The 21,091-nt window shown below is 43.0% G+C and overlaps 1 protein-coding gene across 6 annotated transcripts in view; it reads right to left on the bottom strand.

Annotated features, from left to right (window-relative positions):
* The window catches only part of NFATC2 (nuclear factor of activated T cells 2), a 205,799-nt gene that overhangs the window by 100,077 nt on the left and 84,631 nt on the right, over positions 1-21,091 (bottom strand). For all 6 annotated transcript variants that reach the window (XM_061631257.1, XM_061631258.1, XM_061631256.1 and 3 more), the window contains exon 6: positions 6,872-7,012. In XM_061631257.1, coding sequence (XP_061487241.1) covers positions 6,872-7,012 — 141 coding nt within the window. The remainder of the gene's footprint in view (positions 1-6,871; positions 7,013-21,091) is intronic.

Here is a 21,091-nt window from a genome sequence, read left to right as displayed (position 1 = left end):
TGACTCCCACAGCTGGGGGTTATGCCTCCAACTTAGCTAGTTAGTTAGAACTAGGTATGCCTGTCTATCTACTATGTATTTCTCTAAATAAAGTAGCTTTTCTTATTTTACTAAGTCTTCAGTCTCAGTGATGCTGATGCAGGGTAAAAGCCTGCTTTCTCAGGCAAACACACGCACATGCTGGCACACTCGCATTTCAACATCTGCTGTTACTCTCTGCTGCTGTGGTGCTGCTTTTAAACAAAATTAAGCAACACAACTACACACAATGCAACATACCTGAGCTCACCCAGTGAATTTGTGGCTGAGATGAGATTCTAACTATGGACTTTCAAAGCTCACCCTCTCAGTTGGGGCACCTCATTAGCTCCCAACAATGAAGTGTTGGGGAATGAAGATTAAATCCATTTGGGATTTCAGTGCCAGGTGACTCTTTGTTCACTGAACAGTTCACTTATGTAGAAGCCTGTTGGCAACTTTTGTCACTCACATTCCTGTTGTCCAAGAAACAGAACCCAGGACAGAGCTGTACCGACAGGAGAAACCTGGCTGGCTCCGGGTCTGAGCCCCATCCCAGCAAAGTGTCCTCTGCTACGTCTACATTAATTACCCATTATGTCCCTATCGTTCCAGGTCTTCGTGGGAAATGTAAATGGTAGGCTCTGGTGGAGACTGACACTTTAATATCCCACTCTAGAGCAAGTGTGGGAACCTTTGACCCTCCAAATGTTGCTGAACAACTCCCATCATCCCTGGCCAATGGCCATGCTTGCTGGGGCTGATGCAGGTTGGTGTTCAGCAACACTTGGAGGGCCAAAGGTTTCCCACCCCTTCCATAAAGCAATGGGGTCACTGAATAATTATGTTGGGAAGTAGGGAGCTTTCAGCGCAGGGGGCCCAGGGCCAGCGTCAGCTTTTGCTGGGCAGCAGGGAACACAGCAGCTGCCTGATGATGCTGGGTGCTGCCTCTGGCTCTCTTCATTCTCAATGGCTGGGGTTACCAGAGGGAAGCAACAAGTATGATCCTCACACCTGTGATATTCCTACATGCACCTCTTTATTTTCTCCCAATAAATGTTGCCATCCTATACTTGAATACATGCTTACAGTAAGGACAAATGGTGTTGCCTGCTTCTGGCAACAGTGGCCTGGCTCTCCTTGGAAGGGGGCTGCAAGGCACGCAGTGTGCTTTGTACAAAAATGCACTGCACCTCCCCCAGGAGACTTTGCAGTACGTAAGACCAACACCATCCACATCATAATGAGTGCTTTTTTGCTTAGTGTTAACTAAGCAACATGGCTGAGCAGATTTTGTGATAAGTGAAAGTACAGCTGGGATATACATGTCCCCATGAGTCATCAGAGTGACATGGAGACATAAGCAAGTATGCTTCCCCCCCCCAAGTGCTAGTGTACTTTCCTTTCCTTTCAAAAAAAGGCAGGTGTTTGCTTAGCCTCAGCTATCTGAAAGAGGAAATTAACAGTGACAGTGTCACCAAGGAGGATGTGCAACCCACCCACAATGGGTTTGTTGTGGCTGTGCTTGCCTCTGAGTTGCTTATCAGCATTCTGGCAGGAACATGCAAACTAAGTCAGACTATGCTGTTAAGCAAGGTTGCCATGGTCAACTCTTACTCTGCCTATACTTGAATGAATTAGCATATACAAATAGGTGCTGGCTTAAGTACTCCACATGTACAGAGGCTCCTGTGTGACCTTTGAAAGTTGAACTCCAAAGTATAGTCTCCTGCCACATCCTACAATATGTGACTAGTTCAGCAAAGGAGATTGGTGATGGGTAGGCATTTTAAAGCATGAGCCATTCTTTGTGGAACACAAAGAGATAGAAGTGCATAAAGGAAAGGATCCTTCTTAAGGACGGTCACACCTGGTGATGTGAAGGACACCATTTGAGAATACATCCTTAAGAACAGAGAAAAACATAAGAGCCTTGCTAGATCGTCAGCCAGATGCCTTCAAAAAGCACCCATGGGCTTGAAGAGAAAAGCCGTTTCCTGCCGTTGCTCTCCAGCAAGTGGTATTTAGTAGCATACTGCTTCTGTACATGGAGATGCATCATCCTCTGCACATCCTTCTTTTTCTGTAATATTTTGGTATTGTGCTGTTCCGTACAGGACAATGCTGCATACTGAGGAAAGGATTTAGGCTTAGGTCAGCCTTGCAACTCCCTTAACTCATGTTTGTAAACAGCCACTCTCCTGTTTGCCTGTGATGACAAAAACATCAACTCCAAGGGGCCAATCAGAGGGAAGCAGATAGGATCTGGTTCTTCCTCCCTCCCGGCCATCAGTATTCTACAAATGACTAAGATGGGTATATAGGGTCTATATGGATATGCAGAAAGGCTACTTACTTTATTATGAACTAGCAAATTTTCTGGACCTTTGCAAAGCCACCCTAAGTGAACAGTATAAGGGACTTTCTAATTATTATTATTGTTCTTATTATTTATAATAATAATACTAATAATATGAATAATTTTATTAGTCGCTCATCTGGCTGGTTACCTAGCCACTCTGAGCGACGTACAAAGCAAAAACATCTAAAACATCAAGAACATCAAAAAACTAAGCAAAAAAGCTGAACAATAACATAGAGACTAACTTAATTACAATAAGGGTTCTCGTCTGTATAGTCCAAAAAGTGCGCCTTCAGATGGAAACTCCTGGTGTGAGTCTTCCCAAACTAGCACAAAGACCGGTGTGGGTGATAGCCCATTTGCAAGACTGAAAAACAACACCCCCTCTTTTTGTATACATTTGTATACCACCCCATAGCCAAAGCTCTCTGGATGGTTTACAACAATTAAAAACATTAAAAACAATATACAAATTTAAAAACACTTTTTAAAAAAAAAAATTAAAAACACATGCTAAAATGCCTTGGAGAAGAGGAAAGTCTTGACCTGGTGCCGAAAAGATAACAGTGTTGGCGCCAGGCGCACCTCGTCAAGGAGATCATTCTATAATTTGGAGGCCACCAAAGCCCTCTCCCTTGTTGCCAGACTCCCAGCTTCCCTTGGAGTAGGCACCCAGAGGAGGGCCTTGGATGTTGAGTGTAGTGTATGGGTGGGTTCGTGTCGGGAGAGGCGTTCCATCAGGTATTGTGGTCCCAAGCCGTGTAAGACTTTATAGGTTAAAACCAGCACTTTCATTCAGGCTCAGAAACATACAGGCAGCCAATGCAAGCAGGCCAGAATCAGTAATAATTCAGGTAAAACAGCCATGCCTACAGCTCCCTTCAGCAGTCTGCATTATGTGTCCACATCCACATACACACAGGCTAACACAGGTAACAATGAGGCTTTCAACTTTTTTCAGTTTTTTAAAAAAATAGTAGCTCTCCGCACACCACTGGAGGGTGGTTCTTATAAGTTGTGAGAGTTTCAGAACTAGTTTCCAAAGTGGTAAATTAGAGGAGGAGGCGGGATTCTGCTTTAATGTAACATTTAAAACAAAAAAAATGTTTATAAGCCTCAATGACATGAGGAGCCAGTCCCTGAGAGAGCGCAAAGTAGCCCCAACATGAGTCAGAGTTTTAAGGATCAGCCTTAACTGTTTAATAATTGCATGTGAATGAGTTGTGCTGCATTCTTATTAGTCATCGCCATTGTTTGAACTTGTGTGCTACGTACCTAGTGAAAACAATGAGTCCATGCGAAAGTTTTTTGGTTTTTTTAGGTCAGTACGATTCAGGTCAGAAATCAAAGCATTGCTGCGGCTAATCATAGCAGGCCACACTGAATGCATAGAAAGCGGTAGTAATGATGAATCTGGAGGGACAAATTTACCATTGTTTGCATCAGCAGTCATCAACAGGGTGGCCGTGGGTCCTGTTTTACAGAGGACAGACCTTTAACTGAAGGCCTGTGAAAGGACAGTCTTCTATTTACAGGAGTAATTTATTTGAAGGCTGACTGGCCTACGTCTGGTTTAAAAATAAAGGCCACTAGGAACATGGGAAGCTGCCTTATACCGAGTCAGACCATTAGTCCATCTAGCTGCTTATTGTCTACATTGGACGACAGTGGCTCTCCAGGGTTTCAGACAGGAGTCTCTCCCAGCCCTATCTGGAGATGCCAGGGACTGAACCTGGGACCTTTGCATGCAAGGCAGATGTTCTACCATTGAGCTACCACCCATCCATTCCATTAAGAATGGATAGCAGAGACACTGAAGTTGCCCATCAACAGTTAGCACCTGGACAGCAAACTGAGTAGACACACAGGTCACCTGGCTACAGTCTTCCTCGCTGTGGTCAAAGGTATTGTATGTTTTGTCGGAGGTGCAACAGCAGAGATCATTTAGTGTGTGTGTTAATTCTATTGTCAGCAAGTCAACTAGCTGGGGAGTGGGGGAGGTGTTGATTAGCAACCAGGGAAGGTAGCCTGTTCATTAGGGAGGCAGCACGTGTTCTGATAGGCTGTCTAGCTGTAAGGGAGTTTTCTTGGGGAGTTTAGTTGAATGTCTTCCTGTTCTGAACAAGGCCTGTCAAAAGGCAACCCCCTGCATTTCTTTCCACTCAATATTCAGTATGTATTCACTACGCAAAAGTCTTTGGACCGCTTTGGATGAAATACAGGTGAGTTAAACAAAAAATTATCCCATAAAGCCAATTTACAGGAATGTGTTTACTGACACATATCTCATTTTCTGACTGTTAATTGCATTTTTCCATGTAACAAGCAGAGGAATACAGAAGGTCGGTTGTGGAAAATTGTCTCCTATTAAACTTCCATGTTAAATTTTGCTAACCTGCCCTTGGCTGCTATAAGCTTCTGTGGGGCAGCGAGTAAAAACAGCAGTGCTTAATCTACGGCACGGAGGTCTGGGGCATGCAAAGGAGAGGAAGAGTTTCTGCTAAAGACCACAGACAGTGAAGGGCAAAGGCTGAAGGGAGTCAACACAGCCTTGATCAGCTGAAAGAGGCGGTAGTGAGACCACTCCTGAAGAGACCCTCCCTGGACCCAGAAAATCTTAATAACTATAGGCCGGTAGCAAATGTTCCGTTCCTGGGCAAGGTCCTTGAACGAGTGGTGGCAGGCCAGCTCCAGACACTCTTGGATGAGACCGATTATCTGGATCCATTTCAGTTGGGTTTCAGGCCTGGTCTGGGCATGGAAACAGCCTTGGTCACCCTGTATGAAGACCTCTGCCGGGAGAGAGACAGGGGGAGTGTGACTCTGTTGATTCTCCTTGATCTCTCAGCAGCTTTCGACACCATCGACCATGGTATCCTTCTGGGAAGACTGGTTGAGTTGGGAGTGGAAAGGACTGCATGGCGGTGGTTGGCTCCAGAAGGTTGTGCTTGGGGAACATTGCTCGGCACCCTGGACTCTCCAGTATGGGGTTCTGCAGGGGTCAGTTCTGTCCCCCATGCTGTTCAACATCAACATGAAACCGTTGGGTGTGGTCATCTGGAGCTTTGGAGTGCATTGCCATCAGTATGTTGATGACACACAGCTCTATTTCTCCTTTTCATCTTCTTCAGGTGAGGCTCTCAATGTGCTGAACCAGTGCCTGGCTGCGACAATGGACTGGATGAGGGCTAATAAACTGAGGCTCAATCCAGACAAGACTGAGATGCTGCTAGTGGGTGGTTCTTCTGACCAGATGGTGGATGTCCAACCTGTTCTGGATGGGGTTGCACTCCCCCTGAAGGAGCAAGTTTGTGGCTTGGGGGTTCTTCTACAACCATCTCTGTCACTGGAGGCTCATGTAGTCTCAGTGGCACGGAGTGCCTTCTACCAACTTCAATTGGTGGCCCAGCTATGCCCCTATCTGGACAGGGATAACCTGGCTTCAGTTGTCCATGCTCTGGTAACCTCCAAGTTAGATTACTGCAATACGCTCTACGTGGGGCTGCCTTTGAAGACGGTTCAGAAACTGCAGCTTGTGCAAAATGCAGCGGCCAGATTGGTAACAGGAACCAGACAGTTCAAACATATAAAACCGATTCTGGCCCGCTTGCATTGGCTGCCTGTATGTTTCCGAGCTCGATTCAAGGTGCTGGTTTTAACCTATAAAGCCTTACATGGCTTAGGAACACAATACCTGATGGAACTCCCCTCCCGACACAAACCCACCCGTACACTACGCTCAACATCAAAGGCCCTCCTCTGGGTGCCTACTCCGAGGGAAGCTGGGAGTGTGGCAACAAGGGAGAGGGCCTTCTCAGTGGTGGCCTCCAAATTATAGAATGATCTCCCTGACGAGGTGCGCCTGGCACCAACACTGTTATCTTTTCAGCGCCAGGTCAAGACTTTCCTCTTCTCCAAGGCATTTTAGCATGTGTTTTTAAATTGCTTTTTAAAAATGTGTTTTTAAATTTGTATATTTGTTTTTAATGTTTTTAATTGTTGTAAACCATCCAGACAGCTTTGGCTATGGGGCGGTATACAAATGCAATAAATAAATAAATATTTATGCATGACATTTATAGCTGTATCTCCATTGTGGGAACTTCCATCCCGTTCCAGCCTCCTACCTACCTCTGGTGATGCAAGTTATAAGAGGCAACTTATATGCTATAAGGACACTGGGTTGGGTTGTACTGGAGTCTGGACATGAGGTAGATAGCTACCTGATTGGGGTCAGGAGAAGAGAGCACCGGAGCAATGGCAAACTCCATTCCTTGCTCCTGAGTGGTTCCCTGATGCTGGAACATGGAATGCCAGTTTATTATAGTGTCTCACCCCTTTCTTCCCGATTGGCTTCATGGGAGGAGTTCCAATTACTGAATTCATTCCACATTATGCTGGTTCTGTTTAAATGTTTGTAGGACCCAGTCTTGTAAGCCATGGCTTTCCTTGATCAGTCTAATTAGAGAACTAATGCAAAGAACAGCATACCTGGTGTCTTCTCTGTGAATATGACTTTAGATTCTGCAGTAAAATTCTGGCCAGTTAGGATCATCTGTTGTCCACCATATACTAGGCAGCTGTCAACATCTTGTCTCTCAACCATAGGAAGTTCATGAGCAGAGCGCTGGGCTGTGGACAAAATACAGACATGAATGAAGCCAGACCTTTTTTTGCTAGGAAATGTTAGAACTACCACAGGGTCTAGTTTGTCACTGTTGCCATCTCCTCACTGCCAAAGGAGCTTCTCCATGAGGCTAAATTTAGGGCTGAAAAAAAAAAAGAGGGGAAAATAAACTTATACTCCAAGCATTTTTATATGGAAATAGTCAGGAGCTGGCTCCAATGCTTCAGCTGTGCTGGCCTTACTCCTTGTCCCTGACAGAGGAGAACTCAGCTAAATGAGCTGGAACCAGCCCATGTCTATTTCCAAGTCAATGGCCAAATATTCGAGTGCAAGTACACTACAATCCTGGAACCTTAAATATGCCACCTGCAGATTTGATTCCAATGGACAACCCTGAATTCTTTAAAAAGAACTGAAGCATAATTCATTCCAACGTGCAATATGAAAGCTTTTGAACCATCTGGATAGCAGGAATGCTGTCCGATTCTTGCTGTTTTGCCCTCCAGCTTTTGTACACATACTTGCATATGAATTCATAGCCATCATTCCCTCTAATACTGAACCACAGTGGTTCTGTGCCAATCACTTTGGAATCAAAACACTCTTCCTCACAACAAACCACAGAATACAGTACTATATAGTCATGAGAACCCTGAGGCATGTGACCTTCAAAATTATGTTCCCACATCCCCCCCCCAAAAAAACCTGTCAATGAAGGCTTGCACATGCATGTCACTGACTTACTCTCTTCCACTATCTATTACTGTTCATTCAGCTCTGTGCCATGGGGCTTGCACATGTGCATGTGGTCTGTCAGAAAAAAATGGGGGGGGATTGTGAGACTCGGCATGGGCCAGAAGGATGTGCTGATCTGTTGGGGATGAGTTTGCTTTCTCAGTGGCAGCAGCAGAGGCTACAGTGCCTAAACAGAGAGAAAGAGATGCACCTGGAAGATGCATATGGCAGCAGTGTTGAAAGCTGGGGCCAGCTCCCTGTGGTGAAAAAACCATTACATAGGGCTTAAGGACATGTGCTGTGGTGAAAAGGAATTAGAGGGCAGGGGGGATGTGCGGGCAGAGGGAACCTTGTAGACAGGTCTATGTAGTTGTGTAAATTTCTCGATCAGCCAGTCATTTTAATGATCATTTTTAACTGTTTTATGGTGTTTTATTTTTTATTGCATAATATTGTTGTACACTGCCATGTTATATTGTATGAATTGATGGTATATAAACAATTTTATATATAAAATATAAAAATAAATAAAAGTCTGGGTCTGGGAGCTAAACTGCAGAGGAAACCAGCTTGAGAAAATGGAAAATACATCTCACTGCAATACATTCCAAATATCCTTGATGAAGAGTACACAAAAAGAGTTCATTGAAGAGTTCTGTACAGCATCTTTGTTACTGGCCCCTTTTGCTTTTGCAGCAAAATCTCATCCAAGAGGTAGGAACAGGACAAGCTATGGTTGGGAGAGCCAAGGGGAGAAGGCACTGAACTCCATTGATTCATTCAAACCAGTCAGCTAAACATTGAGCTGCAAACCCCTAGTTGTTTTACAAAATCACAGAGCTGCCACCAAAGAGCTTGTTATCAAAGTCTGCATCTGTATTACAATTATTTTTAATTGTTTTTATATGTGGAACTGTTTTTAACTGTTCTTACACTTTTCTTGTTTTATGGTTGAAACTGTTTTATTTGTTTTATAATTGTTGTAACCTGCCCTGAGACCTTATGGGAAAGGGTGGGTAAGAAATAAAATAGCTCAAAAGTTACCTAGACAAATCTATTGCCTTAAGGCACAATACCCTGCACATAAAGTATCCATTCATAACAGATGTCAACCTGGCTTCATTGCAGAAACTGCCCTTGCAGTTAATATGCAATCCTAATCCTCACTCTGAGCTACTGGATGGGATTAGGATAAGGTAAACGTCACCCCCCCAAAATGAATCTGGATCCAAAGTCCTGTGGATCCCATGAGGGCCTTGGTCCTCAGAACCCTCTGCTGTACCAGCCTGGAGCTGGCAGAGCAAAAACTCAAAACAAAAACTCCCTCCTCATCTTCTGCCCTTCCAATGCAGCAGCAGATCTGCCACTGAACTAGTTCCCACAGGCAGGATTTGGATTGCTCTGCCTGTATATTTTCTTAATGTATACCTCCAATCCACCTTCGTCTTACTGAAGCATTAATGTTTGTGGGTCCACCTTCAGTAAACATAATGAATGATGGTTCTCTGCCTCCTGAGTCAGTCTAGTCAGAGATTGGGGGGAAACATACCATTCCCTTAGCAACTGTCCTGCTTTCTCAGGAATACCATCCTTAACATTGTGAGCCACAGTTTTATCATTTCATGAGAACATATTAAACCAATTCATAGAGCCCAGCAGACGCACATAGTATCCATCCATATCACCTTGCTCCCTTGTCATCATAATAACAAGAAATCTGAAATCTGAGAAATCTTCCCCCACAACTGCAACAGCTGGAAAGGATCAAGTACTCCCCTTTGACTAGTCCAGATGTGTCTCTAGGGCAACTGTTTATATTAAGTGACTTAGGAGTTCAGGACCTGAATTCAAACTCCTCCACAATTGTCTCATCCCTTCACTGGAGGTCTCTAGAGAATTCTGTTCAATGATTTCACATCTTTTTATGCTAACCTTTTGCGCTTTTGGGGGTGGAGGTGGGGTGGACAAAGAGATTTATCCTGAAAGATGGTGAACCTTTGACTGACAGCCAGCTCACTCAGCCTCTATGCTTATGGCCAGATGCTTTCTTTTCCTACTGCTTGGATTAAGCAATGATCAGTGCATGGACTGTCTAAGCCAGGGTAACCAATATGATGCCCAACAGATCTTGTTGGACTACAACTCCCATTGACCCTAACCATTGACCATGATGGTCAGTGGAGCTGGCCATGTGAGCTGGAGTCCAACAATTTCTGGAATGCACCATATGGGCTACCTCTAGTCTAAGCACTTTGCCACAAGCAGAATCTCCACTGTGCATGCCACCACTCAGTCCACATGTCATAGATTCATAGTGATGTGTAAAAATTGTGGCTTGCCTTTGCGACTAACAAGTCAATGTGTCCTATTTTTCATGAAGAGCTTCAGTGTGGGCAAGATTTTTAAAGATGAAGGAGCAGCCAGCCAAACCATGAGCAAGAAGCAAGAAATGAAGTCTAGACTGCAAGCAGAATGGCAGTGTTGATGGGTTTCAAGCTACTTTCAGTGGCTACTAAAAAACGAGCTATACATTTTGAGGGTTGACTCCCACACATTAATGTGAAAATTATGTATTTGCCATTTTGAATATATGAAGCTAACATACGGAGTGGGACCACTGGCCACCTAGAGAAGGGATAGAGAACCTGATGCCCTCTAAATGTTGTTGGAAAACAAGTCCCATCATTCCTGAACAATCTGGCTGGGCCTGATGGGAACTGCAGTCCAACAAAATGGAAGGACACAGGCTCTCCACCCTTAGTCTAGGCCACTGTTGTCTCCTCTGACTGACACTATCTTTCTGATGATCTCAGGTAGAGGTCCTCCAGCCTGGCTGCCCAAGATCTTTTTTTAACAGGAGGTCAGGGATTGAAGCTTCCTCATGCAAGGCATGTATACTGTCACTGTGCTATATATGCTATTCATTTGTGTCTGCCAAACCAACCTTGCTGCACATCTATAAGTTGTAAGACTTGAAGTTGCTTGAACACAAAGAAGAATTCCAAAGATTAGATAGACAGACAGAGAGAGAGACAGTCAGACAGAGACATGCTTGATGACCTATGCTGGGCATCAGACAGGTGGAGTGCATCCCTGTTGGTGCTGCTGGACCTCTTGGTGGCCTTCAATACCATTGACCATGGTATCCTTCTGGGCCGTCCAGCTGGGATAGGATTGGGAGGCACTGTTTTACGGTGGCTCTAGTCCTACCTGAGGGACAGGACCCAGAAATTGGTGCTGGGAGGCTACTGCTTGACCCCCTGGCCATTGGTCTACAGAGTACCACAGGGTTCCATTCTGTCTCACATGCTCTTTAACATTTATATGAAGCCACGGGGAGAGGTCATCCAGAGATTTGGAGTACAATGTCATCAATATGCTGATGACACTCAACTCTATCTCTCCCTACCACCTGATTGCAGCGAGGGAGTGCTCATCCTAAACCAGTGCCTGGAGGCTGTGAAGGGCTGGGTGTGGGCTAACAAACTGAAACTTAATACAGACAAGACAAAAGTGTTGCTGGTCAAGGGGAAAACTGTGCTAAGGATAGGGTTGCAACCTATTCTGGATGGGGTTGCACTCCCCTTGAAGGAGCAAGTCCGCAGTTTGGGAATCCTCCTGGATCCTGCCCTGCTGCTTGAACATCAGGTGGCTGCAGTAGCCAGGAGTGCTTTTGGCCAACTCAAACTGGTCTACCAGCTGCACCTGTTTCTTGAAGCAGTTGACTTGGCCACAGTGACACATGCATTGGTGACATCAAGGCTTGATTACTGTAACGCACTCTATGTGGGGCTGACTTTGAAAACCGTTCAAAATGCAGCAGCCAGAATGTTAACTGGAGTACGGCACAGGGAGCATATCATCGCTGTGCTTTATCGACTGCACTGGCTCCCAATTTGTTTCTGGGCCCAATTCAAAGTGCTGGTTCTGACCTTTAGAGCCCTAAACAGGCTTGGACCAATGTACCTGAGGGACCGCTTACGCCCATATGTACCTGCCCAGGATTTAAGATCATTGGCCTCTGGTCTCCTCAGCATGCCTGGAATGAAAGATGTTAGACTGACAGGCCCGCCGGAGAGAGCCTTTTCAGCTGTGGCCCCCAAGCTTTGGAATACTCTACCTGAAGAAGTTCGCTCTCCTCTCTCCCTGTTGGTTTTCCGGAGACTTCTGAAAACCATCTTGTTCCAGAGAGCCTTTGGGAGGGACTGAAGGTGGAACCTGAACTGATTTTAGCCTTTTATTTTAATTTTACCTCTTTAGTCCCTTCAGTACCACTCCCCTATATACATGTGTGTGTGTATATGTGTGTGTATATATATATTTTATATATATATATATTGTATTTTATGTATTTTAATTGTATTTTATGTATTTAAATATATTTTAATGTTTTTGTGATCTTTATTGTGTACCATTTTATTACGTTTCTGTTCGATTTTAATGTAAGCCGCCCTGAGTGCCCTATTGTAGGGTAGAAGGGCGGGATATATATATATATTAAACACACACAGCAAAGAGCAGCAGTACATAGCATAATAAACTGCTAGCAAGAAATAGAAATGCCATCAAAGAAATAGAAAGAAGTATCCAGCCTCTGCTTGATTATTTTTCTCACTCTCTGATTTCCTCTATGCTAAACTGTCATAAAGAAACTTGAATGCCTTGTTATTGCCTCATTCACTTGCCAAAGAAGGAGAGTCCATCAGTTATCCTGGTGGTCTGGCCACTGATGTAATCTCTTCTGCTGTGAAAACAGTCCTGGAGCTCTGCTCCCCTGTACACTGACTTTCTGAAAACTAGCAGAGTGTCTAATAATTCTCAGAAGGTTTTTGCTTTCCAAGAGCCATTCATTGGATGATTGAAAATTTACTCCTAACTCAGTACTCTCCAGAATACAGTTCAGTACTTATCACAATTAATCATTCATGCAATTTTAGTTTAAAATAACATTAAAAAATAGAGCACTTATATTTTATTACTGACACAGCTGGTCCACAAGGCTGCTAGTTAAGAGCATATATTGAGATTACTCTCACAGAAGTTGCTTATTTCTTCCACATGGCTTATATGATTAATCACTCTTTATAAACAGTCAAGATCCTGATGAGTTCATAATTGGATTTACCACTAACAGGAGATTTATAGTTCTGAAAACTCAAGAGTAAATGATATCTAGCAAAAAATAAACTCATATATAGCATTCAAAAGAAAATAAGCTTAAATGTTGTTTTTGAAAGCATTTCCGCTGAGTTGATTCCGAGATTGCACATTTCCAAAGGGAGTTTCAATGTAGCTTGACAAATGTGCTTTGAATATGTACATTCTGTTACAAAGGTTTCAGTTTAGTTAATAAAATAGTTCCCAGATTCAAGATGATTGTTTAACCAGAATTCCTTCTATTCAAGGAGATGGTGTTCAACCTATTTTGAACTCCCCTGAAGGATCAGGTTTACAATTGGGAGCATTCCTACATTCAGTTTTGCCACTGGAGGCCCAAGTATCTTCAGTGACTTCGGGTGTCTTTCACCAATAGTCTGATCATGGCTATCCACAAAGTGGTGACTATTTAGACTATTGCAATACATCATAGATGGAGCTGCCCTTGAAGACAGCTTAGAAACTGCCATTACTACAGGATATAGCTTCTAAACTTCTAACCAGGACTGGTCATTAATAACATATCACACCAGTTCTGAAAGAGCTCCACAGCTGACTCGCTCTCAGTTTCCAAGCACAATGTAAGGTGCTGGTATTTACCTACAAAGCATTACATGACTTGATACCCAGGTATCAGGGCAAAAATCTGCTCCCATATCAACTTTCTTGTACACTGAGATCATCTGGCCCTACATTCATCTGAGCGCCCTCCTGTCTTGGAGGAAAAGTAGATAGTGACTAAAAAGGGGGCAGTTTTGGTTGTGGTCCTCCATTGTGGAACTCTCTCCATAAGGTGCCCCCCCCCAGGCCATGCAGCTATCTTTCAGCAGTAGCGAAAAAAACTTTTATTATCTCAGGCTTTTAAAATTCTGTAAGTTTGAAACCAGTAGTATAGCGGCAAATTCAGAAGTGCAGGGTCCCTTCATGTTAGTCACAGCCACGCCCTCTCCCCCCTTTGTTTGCTGCGGAGTTGAGAATGTTAATGCCTTTTCCCACAAGACACCCCTAGGAGCCAATAAACATGAAAGAGGAGTGTTAGCTACTGAGAAGAGTCTTCTCAGTAGCTGACTCACCTCCTTTCACTCTGATTGGTTCCAATCAGCAGGAAAGGACAAAGAAGCATGTTAGAAGACTGTTTGCAGTGGCTAACACACCGCCCTTTCATGCTGATTGGTTCACAGCATGCTGGAGATATAGGGAGCCTGTTCAGATCCTGCTCCTAAAAAAGCAGGGGTCTAAGACACACACACACCAAGTTCCCGGATGACTACACCTGTTTAAAACTCCATAATTTTAAATATCTTAGACTGCAATTCTATACACACTTACCTAAGAGCAAGCATTCACAGAACTCAGTGAGACTTACTTCTGAGTAGACATGCAAAAGATTTAATTGTTAATCTGGGATGTTTTAAAAAACCTGCTATTCCAATGTTGTTTTGTATAATTTTTTTATGCTCCTGTTTCATCAACGTTCAATGTTCTAGAATCTTAAGATGCATTCTAGAAACGCATATGTTCATGCAATATACTAAACAGATCATTCCAAAAACAGCAGGCAATAAAAACATGGTTCATAAAATAAAAATTAGATCTGTGTGTGGAGTCTGCAAGCTACAACAAATACCGCATGAGCACACAAAGCAGCCTTATGGCACAACATACTTCTTGTTTACAAAGAAGTAGGTCTTGTTACTTCTTCGAGATTGCACCCGAGTTTGAGACAGCAGCCACTGACACAAGTCAGACTACTGGTCTGACAAGCCCAATGTCTATGTCAACCAGCAGCAGCTCCCCATGGATTAAGTCAGAGATTGTTCTAAAACCTGAAACCCCTTTAAGTGGAGATGTTGGGGACTGACCTTCTACAGGAACTATTTATTATTTATTTATTATTTGATTTATATCCCGCCCTTCCTCCCGGCAGGAGCCTAGAACTGCACATCTATACCACGAAACCACAGCCTCTTTCCAAAGGTATGATAAACTCAGAGGTGCAACCAAGGCAGCAGATAGTTTATTCAACTTCTCTAAAATGTTCAGAATAGAAACACACACATCACTCTAAAATCTTGTGAAAAGAGAGGCAGACAACAATTCAGCGTGGAAGTGTTCTCAGTGTTCAATCTAAGGTGCTATTCGCCGTTCTTGTACCATAGAGTGGGCTCCTACACTTGCTCCCTAAAGTCAACTAGTCAGTCAGTTGCTTGGGCCCATCATTTATTGTTGTTGTTGCTAGAATTATTACTAGAATTGTTACCCACCCTTCACCCAGAGGTCCCGGGGGGGGGAGTCATAACAATTTTAAAACACATAATTAAAACAGTTAAAAGCAACCTAAACAACATCACAATAGGGTGGGTCCTAAAAAGGTACCAAACATGGGAACAGATCTTAGGCTTGCTATAATGCAAACAATCTACGATACACAAATGAAAACATAAAATCAGCTATAAAGGTTTGCAGCGTAAAACAAGCAAACATAAAAATAAAAATCATGAAAGTTGATGACTAACCACATTTTGTGCAACAAATTTATTTCTACTCTGTTAAACTGCCAACACAAAGAGAGCTGTCTTATGAGGCAAGTTTTGTCCCTACCAGTAAGAGAACATGTTTTCATTACCTTCTCTAAGGTAGGAATTCCCATCTATAAATTCTGCCAAAAATCTTTACATGGGAAAAGCATTTGATGGGTGTTGCAATGAACTGTGGACAAAATCCTTTATCTTCCGAAGGCCACAAACAAAAATACAGCTATTTCAGGGGTTATTTACAGGTGCCTTCCCTGAATCACAGGCACCTAGGCACACGAACAACTATGGGAATAGGCTCTACATGCACCAAAGGCTCAATAGCAGGGATGGTGAACCTCTGGCCTGTAGGCCTAATCTGGCCTGCCAGCCTCCTCATCTGGAATTCCCCCAAGCTACACCTCCTGGTTCATTGGGGGCCCAAACAAACTGAGATGGATTCTTAACATTCCCATTGTGGTGTGCTAGGTGGGGAGGTTTAAACCTTCCTGCCCTATTCACCACAACTGAGAAGAGGAGCACCCCCCTCAGATGATCAGAATGGAGTCTATACATTCTGGGGGAGGCATGTGAACACCAAGCTTAACCTTGCTTAACAAGTTATACGTAGGACCTATATGTCATACCATTCATTATCTCTTTGAAGACATCTCCATATAGCAGCATAAGACTTAAACTTCCATTTTTCTCCTTTGCACATAACAGTAGCATTGCCCAATGAAAATAAAAATCAGTAGCATCAAGACAGGGGAAAAAACAAACTATTACATCACACAATGTATAAATTAACTTACTTACTTATTTGATTTATATCCCGCCCTTCCTCCCAGCAGGAGCCCACCAGAAGTGAAATTTGCCACTACAAGTTATGCTGATGGCCACTAGCTTAAATGTCTTTTTTTTAAATGGATTTCAAGAAAGCCATGATAGCTGAAAATGGAACTTCCATGTTCACAGGCAGTATACCACTGAGTATCAGATACTGAGGGCAAGTAAACAGGGGAGGGCTATTACTTTCATGTCTTGCTGATAAGCTTCCCAGAGGCATCTGGCAGGAAAACAGAATGCTAGATTTAATGCGCTTATTGTATGATCCAGCAGGGATCTTTTTATGTTCTCATGCAAGATGGTATGTTTTCCCCTTCTTGAAAATAAGCTGGTCATGCAGATTCCATGACTGGTGGTGCAGCAACCTGGCTGAAATCCCATTCTGCTCATGTACTGCACAATTTGGAAGTTGCCAAAAACACTTCCAAGCCCTTTAGAAGCTTCCATGTAAATGTGCCTTTAGAGAGGTGGCCTTTCCTGTGTCTTGCTGCAGTCTCTAACATTAGCTGAGAGCACCTGAGCATCAGGGTGCCGTCTATGTACAACAAGGGAGCAAAGAGATAATTCATTATATTATGGCTTTAATACCGTTATGGAATGTCTACTTTTTGAAGCCTCACCAGAGTACAAACAGAGTAACATGGTGTTAGGAACTGTAGCCTGACCACTATAGTCAATGCATTGGTAACTTCAAGGCTGGTTTACTGCAGTGCACTCTGTGGGGCTGCCCTTGGGCTTGGTTCAGAAGCTCCAGCTGATGCAGAATGTAATGGCCAGACTGCTGATGGGGCTTGTGGCTGACAACATGAGACACCATTGTTAAAACATCTGCACTGGCTGCCCATCTACTACCAAGCCAGGTTCAAGGTCCATATATTAATTTACAAAGCCCTGAATTTAGATCCAGGGTAATTTAGGGATCACCTGAACCCTTACATCACTGAGATCATCTGCAAGAGCATCACTGGTCATCCCCCAAGTTGGTGAGGCTCATTTGGCAACAAGAAATCAAGCCTTTATTGCCATCAGCTCAGTCCTGTTGAATGCTCTACAAATAGAGATTCAACAGGCACCTTCTGCCTTTTAAAAGCCTGCTGAAAACTTTTCTACACCACCAAGCTTATGCAGGCAATTGAGATGTTATCTTTCTGCAATAGTTAATGATTTCTGATTTTAAATTTTGATACGGTTTTATTCTGTATTTTTATATGTTGTAAACCGCTTTGATATTTTTTATGAATACAAATATAGAAATATTTTATATATAAATAAATAATAAACAAACAAACACAAGAAGCTCTCTTATACCCACTCAGAGTCCATCTAGCTCAAGTGTGGTCCACAAACTCCATTTGGGTAGTTCACAGAAAGGTTGGGGAACAGCTGAGATTATCTGTACTTGGTCTTGCACTTGATTTATATTTTCTGACAATGGTTTTTTTGACCAGGGCAGGATTGTCAAGCAGGCTAACAAGGTCCTCCTGCCCTGGGGCCCATGATTTTCATATGTCATTTGTTTTGACAATGATGCCTGTGATGAAGAAAAATGCTTTATTTTTCTTCAAATTTAATACCCAAGTAAAGCATTTTTTTCTAAATTGGTATCACTACACTGCACTAAATAGATGGTTTAATTAGCCTTAGGAAGATGCCCTATACTGAGTCAGACCAGTGGTCCACCTGGCTCACTACTGTCTACAGTGACCAGCAGATGCTCTCCAGGGTTGTATTTTGGCAAATGCGCATGCATGGTTTTCACTAGATGCCTTTTGTCAGAGAGTCTGTGTACCTGGTTTTCATCAGACACACTTCAGCTAACCTACATCATGTAATGGTTTGATCTGTTACAGTGATGGGATAGTGTATCAGTGACCTTCTAGATATTGTTGGACTCCAACTCCCATCAGCACTTGTCCAGGTGCAGCATGGCCAGTGGTCAGGGGAAATGGTAGTTGCCCTCCACCAATATTTGGAGAGGCACAGGCTCCCCATTCCTGTTGCAAGGGTTCACAGGAGGAGAGGATATTTGCTTTCATGCAGTACATGACATAAATTTGTACCTGTTAAGGGAGCAGGTGATGAAAGAGTAAAATTGTAATAATATTTATAGCCAACCAGTCTCCTCTGGCTGAGACTTTCCTCGCAGATTCAGAGCTCACATAACTAGCGTCCAGCATTGTCACATGGATGTACAAAACTGAGAGATAAGGCCAACATTATTTGTGATTTGATTTGTAGAACAAACAAACAAAACTTTATTAAGTGGTCCATTGCCTGGCAGTAGCCATCCAGAGTTAGACACAAGGGTCTTCCCAAAGCATGTGCTCTGTCACTAAACTATGGCCCTTTCCTATTTAATATACATTTCTTATTTATTCTTGTAATAAAGTTATTATAAATGTTTTAAAAATTACTAGATTTTAAATTCAGGATAGCGTTTAATGGGAGAGGGCAGGCTAGAAATCAGCTGTTAGGGGCAGGGATTTTACTCACATTAATTATGAGGGGGGAAGCAATTTAGGATAGAGTTGCCTTTGTTAAATATAACTAATCATACCCAGATGGAACCTGTTCTTGAAGATGAAATCAACAGATTGTGAGGTGGCAAAAAAGCACATCCTGGTATCAAGAGAGCACCTTCCTATGTGGCAAGGATACTGTATAGAAGGTCCTGCCCATTTTTAAAAGATGTGCTTGTTGTATTCTAGTGTGAAAAACAGTAGAGCCCAACAGCTCTGATGGCCAAATGAAGCGTGACCTTTTATCACATTGTTTTAAAATTGTGTAGCTGTTTTTTTAACAAATCACTGAAGGGGTAGGGGAACAGGGAATGAGATCAGGACTGTAGGGGGAGGGAGGTTTTAACCGTGTCCCTGCTGCAGTCCGAAACAGAACTGCACATACCCTTCACACAATGGAAAGAAGCTTCCTATTGGTGCTCTGCACTGGCTAGTATTTGTTAAACAATAAAACAGCGATGCAACATAAGATAATATGACAAAAGTCCCATCTAGTTTGGCCCTGAAGCAGTGGACGGATCAAAGAAAAAACCTACATGGATGTTGACATATAGTTTTGTGCCAGCACAATAAAGTACTGCTATCCAAGTGCAGAAGAAAGCAGCACATCTGAAGCAGTTTCAACCCGTTTTTAAACTGAAGCTGTGTACGCAACAGAGTGTTGCACAGATCCATTTTTTCCATATGCACTTTTGTAGACGTTCACACACGAGCACTTTCAACTGAACTCTGTCTCAGTGTTTCTAGTGTGCTTGATGGGATGGATTCACACTGTGTGTTGTTGTCCCCTCCCCTCAGTTAGTAGTTCTCCACACTCTCTGAGTTCTGCAAACCAGAGGTCTCTTGTGGGTATGCATGGAGGCATTTGTTTACCTGTGCATGTGGCCATTTTTTTTAAAGATACAAGTTTTACCAGTCAACCAGTCTTGCAGAAACCGGATAGTTAAAAAATTTTTTAAATGTGTGTGTCATGCCTGGCCCTCCAGCAGCCCTCTGAGGAACCCATCTTGACAATGCAACGGGGTATGGTGACAGACTGCACCCAGCAAAATGTCATCACAAATGTAAAACAGAAGCAAAAAACACCCGCAAAATGTACTTCAGTATGCCCAGTCAGGTAATGTGCGATATGTTGTTGGATTTTTTCACCCTTACTGCATTATCTGGGGATTGAGAAAATACAAATTAAATGCGATGAAAGCATGGGATGCCACTTGGATGAGGACAATATTGTGTGGATGATGAGAAAAGTATGCACACATGGAGTGCATCAAATCCACTTAACCTGCTATGTGTACATAGCCTGAAGTTCTAGTCAAAATAGATAGCTGGGTGCTATATGGATGCAGGAGTTACTTGTCCATCTTGTTGCCAACATTACATGTAATCATCTTGTCTGAATCTATGATCAGAGGTAGTGTATACCAACCTGTGTTTGTCAGGATATTTTTCCCTTTTAAAAAAAATCTAATCTGTTCATGTTGTGATGTGGAAACTGTCTTCTGGATTTGATGTTTATTTACATTTGATGTGATACTTTTAGTTTGAAAAATGAGGCAGGCCCACCTACACTGAATAAATCATAATTTTAGATTCATAATTACCCAAAGTTGGAAGGATAAAAAGATATGAAAGGAAATCTGTTGCTACTCTAGCCAGTGTTCTCTCATACAAAAAGGAATTATGTGAATAGATATATTGGCATAGTTCAGATTAAGCTTGTTTTCTTTTGTATGCTGTATTAAATTAATCCCAAGTAAATTCACTGTTTCTAATGCTCAGGATAGGTGAATTGTAGGAGTAAGGTCATGCTATTCCTTCTCTTCCCCTCAGGGGCTGGCACTCCATAAAGCAGAGCAACAGCTACTGTAGTTTGTAAGCTCTGTATAAACATAACACTGTTGACTTATCCAGTTGGGGTGTTTACTTTCAATAGCAACAGCCACTGACATAATGCAGGAAAGCAACTGCTAAACAAAACACTTTTGCCTTGAAACAGCATGTCAACTCTGCTAATGGCACTGGGGGGGGTGGGGATTTTCTTTCTGTATTTTATCTGACTGCCTGCAAATCAAGATGTTACGGGTCCTCCATGCCAAAAACTGCATTACAGCCAGCAGTGGAAGAGAAACTACAACAAGAAGGGAAAACTATGGTTATTGGGAGCTCTGCTGCGTTTGCTTCCCAGCCCTCAGAACTGCAAGAAAAATAAAGGGACCACAATGGAGGAGCTAAAAAAATTGGTCTCTACAGAGCCAGTCAGGAAGGCGACAGGGCATAAGCCATTCAACCTGCTATGCTGGTTCAGAGC

The sequence above is a fragment of the Rhineura floridana genome, chromosome 6 (genome assembly GCF_030035675.1).
Source record: "Rhineura floridana isolate rRhiFlo1 chromosome 6, rRhiFlo1.hap2, whole genome shotgun sequence".
Classification (NCBI taxonomy): domain Eukaryota; kingdom Metazoa; phylum Chordata; class Lepidosauria; order Squamata; family Rhineuridae; genus Rhineura; species Rhineura floridana.
Note: the sequence above shows the minus strand (reverse complement) of the source record. Positions and strands in the feature narration are given on the sequence as shown.